General features: G+C 49.4%; 1 protein-coding gene across 1 annotated transcript in view; it reads left to right on the top strand.

The window, feature by feature from the left end:
- Positions 1–1,310: 1,310 nt before the first annotated feature.
- ST8SIA2 (ST8 alpha-N-acetyl-neuraminide alpha-2,8-sialyltransferase 2) overlaps positions 1,311–20,205 on the top strand; it is a 47,841-nt gene continuing 28,946 nt past the window's right edge. Inside the window, exons 1-2 of the mRNA XM_030578484.1 lie at positions 1,311–1,423; positions 18,041–18,095. Coding sequence (XP_030434344.1) covers positions 1,323–1,423; positions 18,041–18,095 — 156 coding nt within the window. The 5' untranslated portion in view covers positions 1,311–1,322. The remainder of the gene's footprint in view (positions 1,424–18,040; positions 18,096–20,205) is intronic.

Genomic DNA, 20,205 nt, shown 5'->3' with positions numbered 1-20,205 from the left:
ACAACCCTGCCTGTGAAAGACATTGCAGCCCTTTCTTTCCAGCATAGAAACCAAGATTCTGGCGGTAGCTTGCAGCAGGTTACTGGGGCTGGTTGTGTGACAGGCACCTCTAGGTCTCTAGGAAGTAAAACTATTGTGTTCCTTTGCTGGTAAACACAATGGGCCAAATTAATCCCTGATGTAACTAGTGAGATTGAGTCACACCAGGACAATAATGTATTATTACAAAAGCAGCATCACACTTTTCAAATACTTATTTTCCCCGTATTATATATTAATACTAATAAGGAATGTTAATTATTAATCATATATTTTATGTTTATATAGTGCTCTTTATCCCAAAGGACTCCATTTAATGTATACATTATACAAGAAGGGGAAAGGTACAATCACTACTGTAATAAATATGATTATAACAATCATCATTATTAATAGTATATTTTGTCCCAAACCTGCCACCAGTTGGCACTCCCTCCAATATATGCATAAGCAATTGTCCTACAAAAATTCCTGCAACGCCTATATTTATGTGTGCAGATTGTGTACACAGGAAGGCTGGTGCACACATCATTTTGTAGGTGCAAAATACTTCCATGGGCATTTTTGCCAGTACAAATCTAGAGGGCTTGGCTATAAAATTTGGACCCCTGTGCAATGGGGTGCTGGTCCATGATAGGTGATAGGGTAGTACAAATAATAAGTAATTGAGTGCCTTTCATCTGAGAATCTCCTACCACTTAGCAGACATTAATGAATGAAAGCTCATCACACACCCCAGGCAGGGGTAAGTTAGTCCATCTTCTGTACAGAGCAGATCTCACATGGGTCCATAAGGAGAGGCCAGAGGTTCTGCCTGTGCCAGGGTACAGCAGCTCCAATGCCATGAGAGGCGTGTGGATCTGCCCCACACTTGGGAAGGAGGGGGATGTTACAAAGCATTTGCCCCTGCCCACCTGCCCTTGTCTGTGTCAAGGGAGTGCAGGCAGGAGCTCAGTGCTGTCCCCAGGTGCTGGTCTGTGTGTCAGACAAACTTTGAGGGGGGGGAGGGAGGGAGGAGGGGGATACATTTCCCAGTCTGTCTCCTTCCCTCCCTCTCTCAGTGGCAGGGAGGGTGGGAAAAGCGCTCTCCTGTTCCTTTGCAAAGAGGGGACAGGGCTCTGCCAGCAGCGCCTGCCCACCCCAGGGCTTCAGGGAAGGGCGAAGCCGGCGAGTCGGGCAGGAGGTGGGGGCGTTTCTCGGGCGAGCCCCCGAGCTGCTGCCACTCCCGGGGGTTCCGCCCAGGACCCCAGCCAGCCGGCCGCCCCCCGCCCCGCTCAGGAGCCATGCAGCTGCCGTGCCGGAGCTGGGCGCTGGCGCTGCTCACCCTGCTCGTGGGCTTCCTCGTCTTCGTGGACATCTCGGAGCTCGAGGAGGAGGAGACCGGGTAAGCGGCCCCGCGCCCTGCCCCGCCGGGGAGCCGGCTCCGGGACGGGCGCTCGGGAGGCACGGCTGGCGCTGGGCTGGCTGCAGGGGCGTCGACTGCCCGGAGGAAAGGGGGTGCTCCGTGCTGGAGGGGACAGGGTGCCGGGGTGGGTGCTGGGGGAGGAGAGGGGTGATGGGGTGGGTGCCGGGGTGGGTGCTGGGAGTGGAGAGGGGTGATGGGGTGGGTGCCGGGGTGGGTGCCGGGGGAGGAGAGGGGTGATGGGGTGGGTGCTGGAGTGGAGAGGGGTGCTGAGGTGGGTGCCGAGGTGAGTGCTGGGGGTGGAGAGGGGTGCTGAGGTGGGTGCCGGGGGAGGAGAGAGGTGGGTGCTGGGAAGGAGAGGGGTGCCGGGGTGGGTGCTGGGGGAGGAGAGAGGTACCGGGGTGGGTGCTGGGGGAGGAGAGGAGTGCTGGGGTGGGTGCTGGGGAAGGAGAAGGATGCTGGGGGAGGAGAGGGTGCCGGGGTGGGTCCTGGGGGGAGGAGAGAGGTGGGTGCTGGGGAAGGAGGGGAGTGCTGGGTTGGGTGCTAGGGAGGAGAGAGGTGGGTGCTGGGGGAGGAGAGAGGTGGGTGCTGGGGGGAGGAGAGGAATGCTGGGATGGGTGCTGGGGGAGGAGAGAGGTGGGTGCTGGGGGAGGAGAGGAATGCTGGGATGGGTGCTGGGGGAGGAGAGAGGTGGGTGCTGGGGGAGGAGAGGAATGCTGGGGTGGGTGCTGGGGGGAGGAGAGGAGTGCTGGAGTGGGTGCTGAGGGGAGGAGAGAGGTGGGTGCTGGGGGAGGAGAGGAATGCTGGGGTGGGTGCTGGGGGGAGGAGAGGAGTGCTGGAGTGGGTGCTGAGGGGAGGAGAGAGGTGGGTGCTGGGGGAGGAGAGGAATGCTGGGGTGGGTGCTGGGGGAGGAGAAGAATGCTGGGTTGGGTGCTAGGGAGGAGAGAGGTGGGTGCTGGGGGAGGAGAGGAATGCTGGGGTGGGTGCTGGGGGAGGAGAGAGGTGGGTGCTGGGGGAGGAGAGGAATGCTGGGGTGGGTGCTGGGGGAGGAGAGGAATGCTGGGGTGGGTGCTGGGGGAGGAGAGAGGTGGGTGCTGGGGGAGGAGAGAGGTGGGTGCTGGGGGAGGAGAGGAGTGCTGGGGTGGGTGCTGGGGGAGGAGAGGAATGCTGGGGTGGGTGCTGGGGGGAGGAGAGGAGTGCTGGAGTGGGTGCTGGGGGAGGAGAGAGGTGGGTGCTGGGGGAGGAGAGGAATGCTGGGGTGGGTGCTGGGGGAGGAGACGACGGAGGAGAGAGGAAGGAGAGGCGGGGGGTTCAGGAGAGTTTCTTTGTCTGGCTCTCCGGGTCTCTTGTCTTTGCCGAGGTGGGAAGGGGGCGTGTTTCGCTCTCTGTTCTCAGGGATTGAGCAAGTGGGGAACGAGGGTCTCTGAGAGGCGAACAAGGGGCGCGGGGAGCAAGTAGCGGCCCGACTAGCGATGGGGGATGACGGCACCGGTACCGGCGGGATGGGGAGCGGGTAGGATGCCGATGTGATGGGAGGAGCAGGTGCCAGTCCGGATGGGGACGGGGGAACAGGTCTGGTCCGGGTGGAGCCGGGGGAGCCGGTACCGGTCCGGATGGGGACGAGGGGGACAGGTACCGGTCCAGATGGGGACAGGGGAACAGGTTCTGGTCCGGATGGAGCCTGGGGAGCCGGTACCGGTCCGGATGGGGATGGGGGGAAGGTACCGGTCCGGACGGAGCCGGGGGAGCCGGTACCGGTCCGGATGGGGACGAGGGGGACAGGTACCGGTCCAGATGGGGACAGGGGAACAGGTTCTGGTCCGGATGGAGCCTGGGAAGCCGGTACCGGTCCGGATGGGGATGGGGGGAAGGTACCAGTCCGGATGGAGCCGGGGGAGCCGGTACCGATCCGGATGGGGATGGGGGGAAGGGACCGGTCCGGATGGGGACGAGGGAACAGGTTCTGGTCCAGATGGGATGGGAGCAGAGAGAGCCCAGTGTGAAATGTGCAGGGGTTTCGCGGTGGGGCTGGGGTTCTCTGATTAACTCGCTGCGCGCCCGCCATTCCTGCCCTGGACCCCTCTGTGTCTTGCTCCGAAGGCTTCTCCCTCCTCCACTCCAGCATCAGGTTAGCAGCTCCCTGCCTTGAGCAGGGTGGGTCTCTTGTAGCTGCTGGCCTGGGGACTCTGCCAGGTGACCGCTGGGTGTGACTCCATCCCATAATAACCATGGAAAGGCCAAGCATTCTATGGGGGCACAGAGTGGGGATGGAGGGAACACCTTATAAATAGCTCCAGATTTCTGTTAACTTGCAGAACTCGCTGCTGCAGGCAGCATGGCGGCAAAAGAGTCACACTAACACCATCCAGGCTAAAACGACAAGGGTCCCCTCACTCCTGTTAGGAGCAGGGAAAGATTTCCTGTCCTCCTTCCCAGCACAAAGAGTGACTAGCACACCACTGGCTGCATAAAAATAAATTCATTATTCCCCTTCATGGTTTTATTACTACATTATAGCGGGTGCATTTCCTGGTGCTGAGGGCAGGAGAGGTTACAGAGGGCAATAACTCTCCTTTGAGTCACCAAGAGACAGGGATATTGACCGAGGTGGACCATTGCTCTGGTCTGGTTTGGCAGCTCTTATGAAATAAGAAAGCTGTTGCAATGTATTTAAAAGGTGGCTTCTCTTCCCCTCCGTCAGCTCTAATCCCCCCTCCAAGTTTTCCTCTCCCTTTGTCTTTCTCCACCTCTCCTCTTCTCTCTCACCCAGCTTCTACCCCAGAGGTCGGCAACCTTTGGTAAGCGGCTCGCCAGGATCAGCACCAGGCTGGTTTGTTTACCTGCCACGTCCACAGGTTCAGCCAATTGCAGCTCCGACTGGCCGCGGTTCGCTGCTCCAGGCCAATGGGGGTGGCGAGAAGCAGCACAGGCCCAGGGATGTGCTGGCCGCTGCTTCCCGCCGCTCCCATTGGCCTGGAGCAGTGAACCGCAGCCAGTGGGAGCTGCAATTGGCTGAACCTGCGGACGTGGCAAGTAAACAAACCGGCCTGGCTCCCCAGAGGGCTTACCCTGGTGAGCCACATGCCAAAGGTTGTGGACCCCTGTTCTATCCCCTTGGGGTCTGTCTCATTCACACTTGCAGGCACCTCTGCAAAAAACCATCTTATGGAATTACTGATCAGTCATAGTTTTCATTAGAGATTCTCTGTGCCCCTCCATCCTCATCCCCCCCAAACACAGACCTCATTCTTATATAAATTTGGATGAAAACTGGACACGTGTTACTGAAGGATCCGTATCCCCAGTCTGTGGCATCTGAGTTTGTTGCTGTGGAGAGGAGGACAGGCCCTCAAAGGAGGGATTGCATACGAATCCAGGTGCAGAAGAGGCAGCAGAGTCCAGAAGGGTCCACCTGTTATCAGGTGATGGCCTCTCTGAAACGTGTTTGCTGGTCTCCGCCCAGTTGTTCATATACTGCTAAACACATCATCTAAACAGACAGTCTGCCTTCCCCCCCCTAGTTGGTGGCCCCTGCAAGGAGGCCAAGGACTGAATGGTCCTCAGAGGTTCATCTGCATAGTTGTCCTTAGACAGTAAATGCTACAGGGCATGAACTGGCTCTTTATTACATGTTTGTACAGGGCCTTGCTCTAAGAGGTCCCAATCTCTGATTGGAGCCCCAAGATGCTACCACAATTCAGGGCAATGTAGTGAAGTTGTTACTGTTTTTTTCTGCACCTGTTCTGGGGATACAATCTTGGCTTTCAGACTCAGGGCTGTGTGACTCCAGCATCTTTTGGAGGCATGAGGGTATGTCTACATTTCAGTTAAATACCCATGGCTGGCCCATGTCACCTAGTCCAGGCTCGCAGGGCTTGGGCTATGGGGCTGTTTAATTATGGTGTGGACCAGGGGGTCTCAGCTGGGAGTCATGACTGCTCGGTGGGGGTGGGAGGTCACAAGGTTATTACATGGAGGTCACGAGCTGTCAGCCTCCACCCCAAACCTCGCTTTGCCTCCAGCATTTACAATAGTGTTAAATATTTAAAAATGTGTTTTTAATTTAGAAGCAGGGTCATGCTCAGGGGCTTGCTGTGCGAAAGGGGTCACCAATACAAAAGTTTGCGAACCACTGGTGTAAACATTCGGGCTTGAGAGGAGGCTCCCTTGAGGAGGGAAGGTCTCAGAGCCCAAGCTCCAGCCTGAGCTTGAATGTCTAAAAACCAATTAAACAGCCCCATAGCCAGAGCCCCACAAGCCCGAGTCAGCTGACATGAGCCAGCTCCAGGTGTTTCACTGCAGTGTAGACATACCCTAAATGCATACAAAGAGGAGAGATTAGCTGCAAATGTGCAAAATAGAAGGGGAACAACACAGAGAAACAGAATGTTTCCAAGTTTTCCAACAGTCCTTAGTGCATCTTTGAGAGCAAAGTTGCTCTAAATTAGAGATGGCAGGAAGCTGGATTTGCATCCAGATCTGCATTTCAACTCCCCACATTTCAACCCCCAGGTTGTGTTTCAGCCCCACTCCTCTGCTCTCAATCCATTCCTTTCTCTTTGTTCAGCTTTCTTGGCCTATTGAAATGAAAGCACAGTCTGACATGTGTCCTCTGGAAGGACCAAGTAACCAAATCAGGGCTGTCTCTATTCCCCTCCTGTCTTTCCTTGGCTTAGACATGCTTCTAAGGAGAGGAACAGATTGCCCGCTTTTACACATGCCCTGGGGCCATGCATCCTGTCCAGAAGAAGATGGCTCATATGGGAAGGGGGTTGGGTGGGAGGGGAACAACCTTCTTGTCTCACCCTCAAACACTGGGAAGTCTCAAGCATCCCAGTAAAAGAACGAATGGATAAAATGCTCATTAAATGCAAAGTGAAGGGTGTGAATATAATTGGCCAGGTGACAAAAAAAATCAGGCTGTTTCCAAGGACAAGAAGTCCTCAGCATCACAGTCTACAGAGTGAGAGCTAAGGAGCAGGGGTGGCTGGAGCTACTGAAGTGTAACAGATGTTTCAGGGAAAGCCAGTCACTAGATTTGTTTGTTTCTCAAGCAATCCTTCTTGCTGCTCCACATATTATTAGCCACCTCACCTTCCTGCAGATGGGGACAAACTGAGGCAAAGAATTAAAACAGAGGGCGTCAGTGCCTGGTTTAGAATTCAAGAACTACTTGCTGCCAGCACTGTGCTCAGCCCATCAGCCCATCCCTCTCTTTCTCTTCCGTGTGGCCTGTGCACTGTTTTTGTAGCAGTATCACTAAGTCCATTAGGGGTGGGATTTGTACCAACAAGTTATATTGGTTCAACCCCCTACCGTGGCCCCCAGATCATTCATTTAGTGAGATAATAGTTTCCCTCCTTGTATGTGGATAAGCTATGCCTTTATAGTGGTAGACCTGTGTCCACATTAGATGAGTTGTACCACTTTAGCTATACGGGCATAGTAAAAGAAGTGCAACTTTTGTGGATAGGCAAGTCCATGCACCTCTCTCTGGTATGGTGCCCTTATGAAGTATTGGCATTTCAAATTGACTTTGGTCCTTAGTTTTCAAAGATGTGCTTCATTCCAGCCTACTGGAACTTTAATCTTGTGGAGACTTCCTTCCTGTAGGTCCCTCTGTGCTGTGCCCTTTATTTCCCCTGAAATACTCAGGGCAAAGTTCCCTTGTAAGGCATCCCTCTAGAACACACCTTGGGGAAGCTGTCAAGTGAGCATGGCTGTTTTCTTATTCACCTTAGCCAGGGTGGCATGGTGGGAAATAATTGCTCTGTCCCTCTGCCTCTCACTGCAGGGAGAGACAAAGGCTGGTGGAATAATTATTGTCAGTTACTGAGAGTGAAAACGTGGTTCCCTTTGTGAAGTTTAAAGGGATAGTGTCCCCCAGCCAGTTCTGCAGGGATCCCTCCCTGCCCTGATTATCCATCACAGCCATTAAGAGAGCCCATGCCCTTGCTGACACCAGGTGACTTCATCAATAAGCCATCCTGGTGCACACTTGACACTGAGGGCTTGTCTACATCACAAAGTTGCAGCGCTGGTGAGGGGGTTACAGCGCTGCAACTTAGGAGGTGTACACATCTGCAGGGCATCACCCGCGCTGCAACTCCCTGTTTGCAGCGCTGGCCGTACTCCCGTTTTGTCTCGGGTGTAGAGGATCCAGCGCTGGTGATCCAGCGCTGGTAATCAAGTGTAGACACTTACCAGCGCTTTTCTTGACCTCCGTGGAATAAGCAGGTATCCCAGCATACCTGAGGAAGCCTCTGGTAATCAAGCTGGTCTCCTTCCCCGGTTTGCTCTCGCGTTCCCCGAACCCCTAGCAAGCAGGTCTCCTTCCCTGCGGTTTGCAGAGTGGTTCGGGGAATGCGAGAGCAAACCACGGCGAAGCTGGTCTCCTTCCCTGGTTTGCTCTCGCGTTCCCCGAACAAGCAGGTCTCCTTCCCTGCGGTTTGCAGGGGGGTTCGGGGAACGCGAGAGCAAACCGCGGCAAAGCTGGTCTCCTTCCCCGGTTTGCTCTCACGTTCCCCGAACCCCTGTGCAAGCAGATCTCCTTCCCTGCGGTTTGCAGGGGGGTTCGGGGAACGCGAGAGCAAACCGCGGCGAAGCTGGTCTCCTTCCCCGGTTTGCTCTCGCGTTCCCCGAACCTCCGTGCAAGCAGGTCTCCTTCCCTGCGGTTTGCAGGGGGGTTCGGGGAACGCGAGAGCAAACCGCGGCGAAGCTGGTCTCCTTCCCCGGTTTGCTCTCGCGTTCCCCGAACCCCCCTTGAAGCCGCCCAACAGCGCTGCAGTGTGGCCACATCTAACACCACTTGCAGCGCTGGTTGCTGTAAGTGTGGCCACTCTGCAGCGCTGGCCCTATACAGCTGTACTAATACAGCTGTAACAACCAGCACTGCAAAATTTTAGATGTAGACATACCCTGAGTCATGCTTAATACATATTAACACTTTCTCTGCTGGACCAGACTGCATGCCTCTCAGCCTCCGTTCTAGAGAAAATATATACTACTCTTTCAAATGAATGGTGTTGCCAGTGATTTTTGGCCAGCTTGGAAAATTAAGGATGGCACGCTACTCTTTGCTAATGTAATTTAAAAGTCCCATTGAATCCCTCACTTCATCTGGATGTGCACAGAGTAACAGCAGCCTGTAGTGCCCATTTCCAGGATACTGTGGCTTTTCCTCTAAGCTGGCCTCTCCCAGCCATGCCTCCTGGCTGGATTATTGTAACCCTGCCCTTGATCCAGCTTCTGGAAGCCGTAGCGGCTGCAGAACGCAGTGGCACCTCACTCTTTGACTGGTGTGGGTTTCTATGCTTACTTACAGGTCTGTACTCTCTTTTGGTTACTTCTTCAGCTGGAAGTGCAACGCAAGACGTTGTTGGTGAAAATGTTTAAACCCTGGGACCCCCTTTCTGCCTCCTTATATGCAGTCGTGTGTCTACTACCACTATCTGGAACTCAGCTTTCCCGGTTCAGTGGCAGAGGGTTCTCAGTTGAGAGTTCCCCTCACAGTGCAACAGATCCTCAGCCTGGCCAGCTTCAGATCTCACAGCAGGACTGTGGCTGGCTTCTGAATGCTCACTGAGCATTAACTGGTGCTCTGCCATTGCTTTTGCTTTTGTTTCCATTTGCGGTTGTAGGGCAGAAGAAACAACAGCGGGGGCTTCTGGGGTCAGTTATGATGGCTGAATGTTTGTATACTTTAACTTCATTGTGTTGACAAGTCTGGAGTGACAACCTGATGGCCCAGAGGATCTCTCACCATGGTCCATGGAGCACTCATGGTCTGCTTAGGTCTTCCAGGCACTCTGATCTGCAGCTTCTGTCTCGGAGGTGAAGCACCTGTCACTCTTAGAGTGATGTTTCCTCTAGTCCTGTCCAAGTCTCTCTCAGGGTTTTCAGGGGATTTTTTTACCCAAGTAAACTGAAAAAAAACAAAATAACCTGTCTCTCTCCGAACTCTGTGTGGCTGCTTCTTGTCTTCCTTTGCTGGGTGTTTCATTAGTGTAAATTCAGCTGTGATTAAGTAAGAGCAAATGTGGGGATCAGGCAGAGGTGTTTTGCTCCAAAAAGAGCCAATGCTTCTATTGAAAGAGCTGCTGTGAGATAAATGAGGAATAACACAGTGGCTGTATGCATAGATGTGTGGTGATGTGAAATGTGTGGATAACCCCACTTCCTGAGGCCTGCTACTGCTTTTACTATAAAACAGTGATAAAACAAGAGTAATAATGACTGATAAGTATCAGAGGGGTAGCCATGTTAGTCTGGATCTGTAAAAGCAGCAAAGAGTCCTGTGGCACCTTTATAAACTAACAAACATATTGGAGCATGAGCTTTCGTGGGTGAACACCCACTTCGTCGGATGCATCTGACTGATAAGTCATGCCCCATTGCCATTATATTGGGCCTGTGTGTGAATCTGAAACCTGACGCTTCAGAGATGCCTCCTTTTTTATCCATCTAACGCACTGTTTTAAAACAAGTTAAAAAGAGACAGTAAGATAGTTTTAGGAAGAGAAAGAGTCAAGAACCAAGAACCAAGATCGCCTGGGTCTGGGTGCTCAATAAAGGCCAAGACAGATACCAAAGGAGATTGAGATAACCCATAATAAGTGCTGCTCTGGTTGCACCAAGTGCCATTTTCCCATCTGTTGGTTCTTTGGGTTGCATGTTTGAAAGCAATGGAAAAGGGACTTTGCTGCTTAAATCCCATCACCATCAATGAAAATGGGTCCCAGCGTCATTTCCTTGTGAAAGGCAGTTTGAGGATTCCTTTCCATTGCCTCATTCTAGGCTACCTCAGCTGCACTTCCATGTTTAGATTTGTTCCTTTCATGCTGATTCTTCACTGATTTCTCCATGTCAGCACTTCAATGTAATTAGCTTTTTCTCTCTCAGGCACTATGCATGGGGTCTCGGTTCCTGTGTCTTCAGGTTACACTTGCAATGAGACAAACACTTATTTGTGACAAGGCAGAAAACTGAGGGCCAAATTCTGCTCTCATTTACACTGCTGTAGATCCAGAAGGGCTACTCTGAAGTCAGTATCGGAATGGCATAGCCATGTCTACACAGAGAGTTGTAGGGCATTCTCCCACCACTGGTCTAGCACCAGTGCATCTCCATTTGCGCAAGCAAAGTTGGGAGTTGTAACATAGCTCAGAAGTCAGTGTGTCTTCTAGCTCTGCTCTAGACCTCACCAGTGGCTTGTCTCCACCAGCACTCCCCTTGTTACTAGTCCTGGTGGAGCTGCATCAGCCCTACAGCAAGGATGTGGGAATTTCCCTGAAACGCTCAGCATGGACGCAGTCTCTAGAATTCAGTCTCATGACATTAGGAGGAATTAAGCTCACAGCTCTAAAAATAGCATCTGATATTTAGGAAGGTTTTAACACCAAGACTGCCAAGCTGTGACAACGCGAACAAGTGAGATTTCAAATGTCTCGTTGAGACACATTGCCAGGTCCTTCATCCCAGCAGAGAAACGCATTCACAATTTCCTAATCCCAAAAGAGGGAACCTCACTTGCCATGAGAGTGGGAGTTGACAGGTCTCTCTACTGGCCCCTACTCCAATGTCCTCTCAATCTTGGTCTTTTTCATACCCTGCAGTGGCAAGTGTAAAGGCCACTGCTAAAAAGTCGGGCGAGGGAGGACGACGACAGACAATCTGGCACTATCAAATGTCCTGACTCCTTACAGCGGGTTGTGAAATGTGATATGTTTCAGCAAGATGTGTCTATGGTAGTGACAAATCTGGGCTTTGGGAGGAGTGGCATCAGAGGGGGCCTTTAAGTATCTGACCTCAAGAGTCAAAAATATTTCTCTGATCCCCTCACTTCTCTACTGACTTTGAATTTGATTTCTGACTTGTGAGTCAGGTTAGTACTTACAGAAATCTAGGACTAAGACAGGTGGTGAGAGCCAGGCATACTGCAGGCCAGCACTCAAGTTTCACACACACAGCTCTGCAAATCGCCTTAACCAGCCTGACCTGCAGAACCCACTGCTGTCCCAGTCCTAGGCCCTGCACAATTTTTCCAGTGCACCTCACTTCACTTCTGATACCTGCTGCTAGTCCATGCTTGGATCCCACATTGTTCCATCAATTAGGTTCATTCCTTGTGTACAGCACACACTGTTGTTCCACAGCTGGTCTTGAGCCAGATGTGCTGTATTGTAATATACTCAAATGGAGAACCGGGTAAGACACCAAATTCATTTTCAAGACAGACTCATATATCCAGGTGAAAGGTTCATGTATAAACTGAAGCCGAGTTGAACTATCCACAGTCAAGCTTCCTGGACTCAGACCGAACCTTCACCAGACAGCATCACACCTGGCATTGTCCCACAGCAAATCGCAGCTCCAAGCACCTACACATTTTGGGTGCAGATGAGGATTTCGTCATTCAAAACCAAATCTTACAGTTGGCTCCTACCTCTGTAAAGAGCCAAGCCAAAACCCCAAATCTACAGCTAGTCAGAAAAACATCAGTGAAACATTTTTGGTGGGAATTTGCCAATTCACCAATATCAAAAGGCTTTGCAAAGATGGTTTGATTTCAGCAAAAAGTTATCAAAGAGCCCTACTGTTCATAATGGGGCATTTACCACTAGTACCAAATCCTGCATTCAATGCCCAGCATCTCAGCTAAATTCATTTTGTTTGCTGGGGTAACAGAAAGGTCATTTTTTTCTGATGTGGATTCAGTCCATTCCACAAGGTGGATCTGATTTGTCATTTGTGATAGAGTATGTCGGAGGATGGAGGGGATGGTATCTGGATGTGTTAGCATCTGTGAGCAGGACTGCGTTTGCTGTCTGTATAGATCTCTGAGAATCTGTATGTTTTCTGTTTGTGTGTGTGTCTGTGTCTATATCTACGTGTCTGCATGTTGAGTCTATGTGCGTGTGTGTGTGTGTGTGTTAGTGTGTCTGTGTTTGTGTGTCTGTCTGTAAGGCTGTGTGTCTGTCTATGAGTTCATGTCTCTGTGTAAATTTGTGCCTGAATGTTTGTGTGTATAAGTGAGTTTCTGTTCCAACACTGTCTGCTTGGGTGACTGTGGCCAAGTCACTTACCTTCTGTGCCCTATCTGTTACAGGGAGATGATCAAATGTACTTGGCTCAAAAGAGGGTGGTGGAACTTAATGAATCAGTATTTGAGATCGTTGGTTATAACCATGATACATTGTACCTCAATAGAACCTGTTTTCTGGGAATATCAAAGGGCTTGAATTTAGTTTAACAGTCGCCACCCCCATGGACTATGTAGCTATGTCTCCATTTTCCAAAGGGAAGAAACTGAGGCACAGAGCTAAAATGGCTTTGCCCAAGGTCTCTCAGGAAGTCTGTGGCAGAACTAGCTATAGATCCACTAGGACAAGGTGAATATTGCAAAAATGATCATTGAGCTTTGTTTGTAATTTTTCAGCCAGTTCGTTTTTACTGTGCCCTTTTTTGGGTTCATTTTCCATGAATATTCCAATGAAAGAGCTGACTGGCAAGGATGTTTATGGCAACTGTGCTTTTTAAGGGGCTATGGGAGTATATTTCAAATTCGTAATCCTGAGAATTTGGACCAGAAAACTGCCTCCAGAGTTCCACTCATCCAAATGTGCAATGTGACATACTTGTCCAATCAAAGCAGATTGGAACTTGCATATCGAAAACTCACAACACACGGCTTGTGAATAAGCTATGGACTAAGAACGGTTCCCAAAGAAGAGTGAGCAAATCATTTCAGAAAAAAAGTGCTTTCGAGAAAAATCGCAGGCTGGTCACAAACGAGTTGTGAATAGAAAATTCTTCAAATAAATTATTCATTGTAAATGATTCATTTGACTCTAGAGTCTGAACTATGGGACAATCTTTCCTCCCCACCCTGAGATTTATAAATCACGTCACCTTACATTTATATACAGCACTTCTTGGCCAACACAACATCTTCCATAGCCCAAATTCAGCCACACCACCTCAACACGAAAATAAAAGAGCCCAGGATACTCATCACTGATTTAGAACTACCATACATCTATGCTACTTTGTCACTGGAAAACATCTCCAAACAGAAGTCAAAGGACCTGAGCTATGTGAATGGAATTGGGAAGCAGGTTAGTATGCTGTGGTGCTGACTACAAGATCAAACTGATAACGCTTAGATTAATAAGTGAATACAGCCATGCAGCATTAGGATGCTTTTTACATCAACGTCTGTCTGTATAACTTTAATAGTGGCTGGTCTTTACCACGTGAGGCTGAGAGATTTAAAGCTGGATCAACTGAGCTAGAGTAAAATGGGCTGACTTTTTCGTTTGTTTCTTTTAATTAGGACCGCCTACCTTTTAGTATTTTCCTCTCTGCAGGCCAGTGAAGTGAAGTGGCCCAGGGGTAGTGCCCTTCATGTGTTGTCTGTGAGCATAAGAAACCTGGGAAATCTTTTCCCTGTCAGGATCACGGTGTCTAAACAATATATTTGCTTGGACAGTCACCATTGGAGAGCTGCCCAGTGATCCAGCTGGGAAGAGACAAGCAGCCCTGCAGACCATGTTCATGCCACATGATGACTTTAACTGTACAGAGGAGGATGACGGGAAAGTATCCAAATGTTAGACTGCAAGAGGAAAGCTGCAGAGTTCAACCATATTTTTAGTATTTATTCACTGGAGGGAAACAAGATTCCCCAGCTCATACCATTGGTCCAAGCCTGATGTCATGACAAACCAGTGGTCAACACTGAGGCTTCAGGTGATGGTTAAGAATAAATGAAATCAGCTCAGGACCTGGCGCAGTCACCATGAGCAGCATTTCATCTGCCCACCTAGTTCAAGAGAGTGCCACCCAGAATCCTTTATGCCAGCTGCGTGCCTGCTGCAGTAACCATGATTAGCATTGCAGATGTCCTCACATTGGGTATTTGCTGCATGTTTCAGCTGGGGAAATGAACATTTGCCTGAACTCCTTCCATCAGGCCACACTTGTACCACATTGAGATGCCACCAGCTTGGAGACATTGGGAATAGAGTTCTTCTGCGATTCCCTTATGTGAGAGCCGTCATCAGATCTAGTTTCGATGCCCTCAGGCTAGAGATGCAAATGGGAGGATACCTCTCCAATCCCAGATGGGCCTCAGATGCCTGCAGCACTCTCCTAGACTGGCATTTCACATGCCCTCCGAACTGCAAGCTTTAAATCCACCCTCGAGAGAAAAGCTTGACAAACGGTGATAGAAAAGGGGAAAGCATGTACAAAAAATATTTGCAGGCAGGGCCATTGTTTCTTTTTCTCCTGAAGTTATTTTCCTATCAGGTCATTAACCAGTGAGCACTGGAAATAGAGCTCTGCTCAACTGGCTCAGGGTGATCATCTGCCATGGATCACATTTCACATTCCCTCTCGTCACATGACTGCGAGGTCAATACAGCTTTGTCCTTAGGCACCTGAGTCTTTCCACTGACATCATTCCGCTGATTAACCAATCTTCTCAGCTTGATGCAGCCCCAGCCACAAGGGTCTTCTCCATCTTCTAATTTCTATGGATTCCCCTTTCCTGCGTGTCACAGAGATTTTGGGCACCACTTATTCAGGTACTTGGGAACTAACGTTTCCCTTTCTAAGCCCTTAATTCCAGTCCCTATCTGTATTACAGAGAGTGTGAGGGAGCGTGAATCCCATTGAGCAGCTTCTTCAAAGGACAAGGGTTTGAAAAGGATGCACAGATTGCACACTAATCTAGACTGCCTCTCCCACCCTGCGGTGATCCCTATTAAAATGGATGCTTGATAAATGCTCTCTGAAGGAATCAGCCCTGCCACACCCTTGACGAGATGAAATAGCAATTGATTCTCAGACTTGTCAAAGGAACGAAAAAGCTGTTACAGGAGGGATCCCTCCAGTCTGATAATATACAGTGTCCTGTGGGAAGCAGGAACTGCATATGATGGCATGTTCCAAAGTACCATGTCCAGATAAGCTGCTCAGAGAATTTGGTATTAAGAGGGGAACCTGTCTCCCAGCTCCCTGAGTTTTCACTCCAGACTCAAATTCTTTCTGGAGATACAGGACTCTTTTCTTTTGCTTATCCTCTTAAAGCTGTTATTTTCCAATTGGTCTAACAGAATTACATGCCCAACTCCTATTGAGCATCAGTAGGAACTGGGGGCCAATTCCCTGAGCATGCCAGGCTAAAGAAGGAGTGAGCTCTGCAGTCAGCAGATTGGATGTTTGTCCTGTTTTTCCCCCACTCTCCCCTTGTAGAATCAGCCTGGGTGCCAGCACTAGAAATGTCTTACCTCTGGCTCCCAAGAGTCTGACTTTGGGAAGATCTAGTTTCTGTGTCTCTGGTGAGTGCAGTGGTCTCAGGCTCGTGAATGACAAGGCTTCATTTGGGTAATCTAGTCCAGCCCATAATAGGCTGCACCAAATAGTCCCCATGATTTCATTGAGACTATTTGTGGTAAGGTATCGCAGTCTGACCCAAAGGTTTTCATAGACTAATATCAGGACCTTGAATTGGAGCCAGTCTTGGGCACAGGAAGCCAGTGGAGACTGTACTGGCATGAAGTATTCCCCATGACTCGCCCAGGAGACGGGCTGCTGTCTCTTGGACAGAATGGAGATGTTTGGCTGGCCTTAACTGACAGCCCAAGATAAATGCAGTTCCAGGAGTCCAGTCTAGAAGTGGATCTTGTTTGCCACATCCTCCTCTGAGAGAGAAGCATGAAGTCTCCGGGTGACCTGGAGGTAGAGGAAGGCATTCCTCGCCACTGCTGCTACCTAGTTCTTGAGAAGCAAAGATGTATTTAGTGTGACCCTTAGGCTGTGCACTACTTTGATGATCTGGAAGCCAGACACCTGTGATAGCAGGTGAGGTTATTATTAACAGAGCTGGTTGGGAATTTTTCTGATGGAAAATGCAGTTTTGGAAAAATCAAAATTTTCTAGGGAAAAATTTTGATTTTGCTGCAAATTTTTTATTTTCCTTTGGGAAAACTGACATGAACTATTTCCCTTCAGGTCAGTTCAAATGGTAATGTAATATTTTGGATTGCTGTACTGAACTAAAACATTTATTTCAAGTCAGTTTAACATTAAACTGTGTTTCTCTATTGTGGTGTGCTGCCTCATGGGAGCTGAAATTTGGGTTGCCTGATAACACCATTCTGTGCGATGGGCTGGGCTCTCTGGCCAGACTACAGCTTCCATGATGCAGTGCAGTCCTCCCTCTGACTAAGCTGTGTGGCACATTGTAGATGCATGATGGGAGGTGTAGTCTAGCCAGGGGTCTTGTCAACATGCTGGTAGCAGGGCAGGCCATGGAATCTGATCATTTCTGCTGAAGTGCCCTTCTGTACCTTGTAACGGATGGAGGCCAGGGCTGACTGCTGAGGCACTGAACCTCTCAGGGCTAGGAGGATAAAGAGCAGTTACTCACCACTCACTGGAATCTGCTGGAGAGAAATGATCAGGACCAGGTTGGAGCCATGCTGTCCACCCCAACCAGGGCTTGTAAATGGGCCCTTGGGATCCACTGTCAAAGGCTGAGATTTGGCGTGTATCCATTGCCATGTGATGGTCATCCGTCAGGGAGACCAAAGCTATTTCTGTGACTTATTTGTGGCGTTGGCAGACAGCATGCAAAAACCTAGCGGTCTGGGCTGTTTTGATGTTAGTTTGAAACTCAGAGTATGAACCCACAGAAACAAACAACTTAAAAAGCACCTCCTCCATTAAACTAAATCCTTCCCCTTGCCCACGCTGACAATAGTCTAGGAACCAGGATAGGATGGGACGGGGTTTCAGGAAAAAGAGGACTACAGTGGTACATTCTCAGCCTCTGGATATCACCTGTAAAACTGGGGCTAACATGATGTACTATGAGATCCTCAGGTGAAAGGGGCATCTACAGACGTACAGTTCAGAGATGGGCCCAAGCCGTGATATTCAGATCAGGATTCGGATCCAAATTTCCTCTCTATGAAGCTGTTTGGTCTGGGGTTCCAGCCACCTGGAATTTTTTTGTTACTACACATGATCATGGGCTGAAAATTTAGCTCCTATGCGGACTCCCACTTTCTAGTCCCTGTTATATGAGCATGGCCAGGCAAAAAAGGGTGATGGTCAGGGAATCCGTGCTCTCTTCTGATCCACACATTGCTGTCACATTGGGACAGTCAAGTGTAAGTTAGAGGGGCACGCTGGGAACTGGCTGGACTGACCTGTGGCCTACCTTAGGTCGGTAGCATAAAGGTGGTTTAAAGATACCATGATGCTCACCCCCGTCTTGCTCCAAGTGCAGCTTGTCAGGATGAGAAGATCAGGCCCTTGACTTGAAGCCTGTGGCACTCTAAAGTGGTTAATGCAATTTACTTTTAACCTATTCTTTGGACTACCAGACGGGGGCGGCTCCCCAGTTTTGGTTCAGTCACAATGGGGCACCACTTTGAAGAAGGGCGTGAGACCCCGCCCCTGGATGTTGCCATTTTGGATGGTGTGAAGTGTGAGTGTTGTAGCAGCTTTGAGGATCTCTTGATTGTTGAACAATGCTTTGCAAAGAGGAGCTGGGTTTATAAATAATGCATTTCCTTTGTCTTGCAGGAATTCTGGAGGCAGAGGTACAATCAGATCATCTGTGAACAGCTTACATAGCAAAATCTAATAGGTTTGTAAATTAGATTTTGTGTTCATTTGTTTTTGCTCTAAGGCAGCTATTAATCTTCTTCTTCTTCTTTGCTGGATGGTACTCTTCTTATTTAGTAAATGTATCTGTTCTTTTCCCTTCTTCTTTACATTTCTTAATCATCGCCCCCCTCTACTTCAATGCAATAATTATTTGCAAATGACCAAGGATCTGCAAGTGTGCAGTCATTGAGAATATGGAAGAGAGTTGGGGAAGTTGCCACCTTTGCAATTTTCCACCGTGGTATTACAAAAAGGATTTCTTTCTATGACATCAGACTGTCATTCTGTTGCATCATATGCCACTCAGTGACACGGAGACCTCACTTCATCACAAAGTCATTCTGTGGGCACTACAGGCATTCAGTGGTATGGGACATCCTTCTAGGTCATTTGCAAGATCATCCCATATCATCACAACATTGTATATGCTATCATTGGGTAGCTTAGTGACAACACTCGATGACACTGGGTCATCGCACTGCATTGTGACACAGTGATGCCACACACTTCATCAAAATACAAAAGCATCAAGCACAAAAACCATCACAGTTATTGCTAGGAAGGTTTTCTCGCCCAATTAACTTTGGCATTTTTTTGCATTTTCTAAATTTGCCTTGCAGGAGATCAGATTTTGTGGTGAAGTGCAAGATTGGAAGCTAGCCTCATTGGCAGTCTCTGCAGATCATACTTTGCTAGTTTGTATATACACACACAGTGACAACTAGCATCTAGAAATATATTCAGCTTGCCTCTCTAATATTAAGTAGCAGGAGTCCCTAAATATCCTCACATGTGCCTGAGATCTCCTGTCAATCATTCCCCATGTGTATCTGAAGCAAACAAGCCGCTTAATAAGTAAATAATATATGGAGATATACCTATCTCATAGAGCTGGAAGGGACCCTGAAAGGTCATCTAGTCTAGACCAACACCCTGCCTTCACTAGCAGGGCTAACTACTGATTTTGCTGCAGATCTCTAAGTGGCCCCCTTAAGGATTGAACTCACAAGCTTGGATTTAGCAGGCTAATGCTTAAACCACTGAGCTGTCCCTCCTCCCAAGTGGGGGAAAATTGCCAAGGTGGCCTACATAAGGCAGCCAGTGTTCCGGGAGGAATGGACTCAAGACTGCACTGTTGCACCCCACATTGCATCATTGTGAACGGACACAGCCTTATGTCACGATGCCCCCAGCTACTGTAGCTCACTGTCAGGACAGTTTTACCTGGTACATTCAAAAGCATCCGTTTCTACTCTCACCCCATGTCTCCTGGGGGGCTTTCTAGGAGTAATTCCTCTCTCTCTGGGGTGTTTACCTGCTAGGTGTAGATCTCTTCATTTGCCAACTCTCTCCCGGCTGAGCTTGGCCTCTTGCAATGAGGAGGGACATTCTGCTTAGCTGGCAGCAAACACTCTGGCTGTGAATTTTTCAGGGTACTCTGGAGTGTGAAGGGTTTTTCTGGGCTGCACACACATGCCCTGCTTCCTGATGAGACTCTCGGGTATTCTTTTGGAGGGAGGCGCACAGACATAAAGCATGCAGCGTTCCCCATCATTTTTGCCATTTGATGCAAATTGAATTGAAATGTTGGGGCCTCGATTGTTTTGCCTGATTCAGTGATTAAGTTTGGGGTCTCACAACAATCATCTCCAGAGCTGCAACACCCTGGGTACTTGACTTCCTCTCTGGCCCTCCCGACCAGTCATTCGCCAGGGTCTGGTGCCCTAGCACAGAGTGGATGCCATGAAATCTCATTGTTCTTCTCAGAAGGGAAGAAAAGTTATCGAAGATCCCTGCTGTTCGTAATGGAGCATTTGCCGGTATACCAGTGCCCCAGCATCTCAGCTAAATTCATTTTCTCTTGCTGGGGTGAAGTAAAGAGCAGATTTTTCTGATTTAAACCCACCACAACAGGTGGATCTGATTTGTCATTTGTGAGAAGGGCACATGTGTGGTGGGGGGGTATCGGTTTGTGTCATCAATCTGTGAGCAGGACTGTGTTTGCTGTCTGTGTATAGAATCTCTGCGTGTGAATCTGTCCCCGTGTCTAAGGTCTCTGTGAGAAATCTCTGTTTGTATTT

The sequence above is a fragment of the Gopherus evgoodei genome, chromosome 10 (genome assembly GCF_007399415.2).
Source record: "Gopherus evgoodei ecotype Sinaloan lineage chromosome 10, rGopEvg1_v1.p, whole genome shotgun sequence".
NCBI lineage: Eukaryota > Metazoa > Chordata > Testudines > Testudinidae > Gopherus > Gopherus evgoodei.
This window is presented reverse-complemented; position numbering and strand designations above follow the sequence as displayed.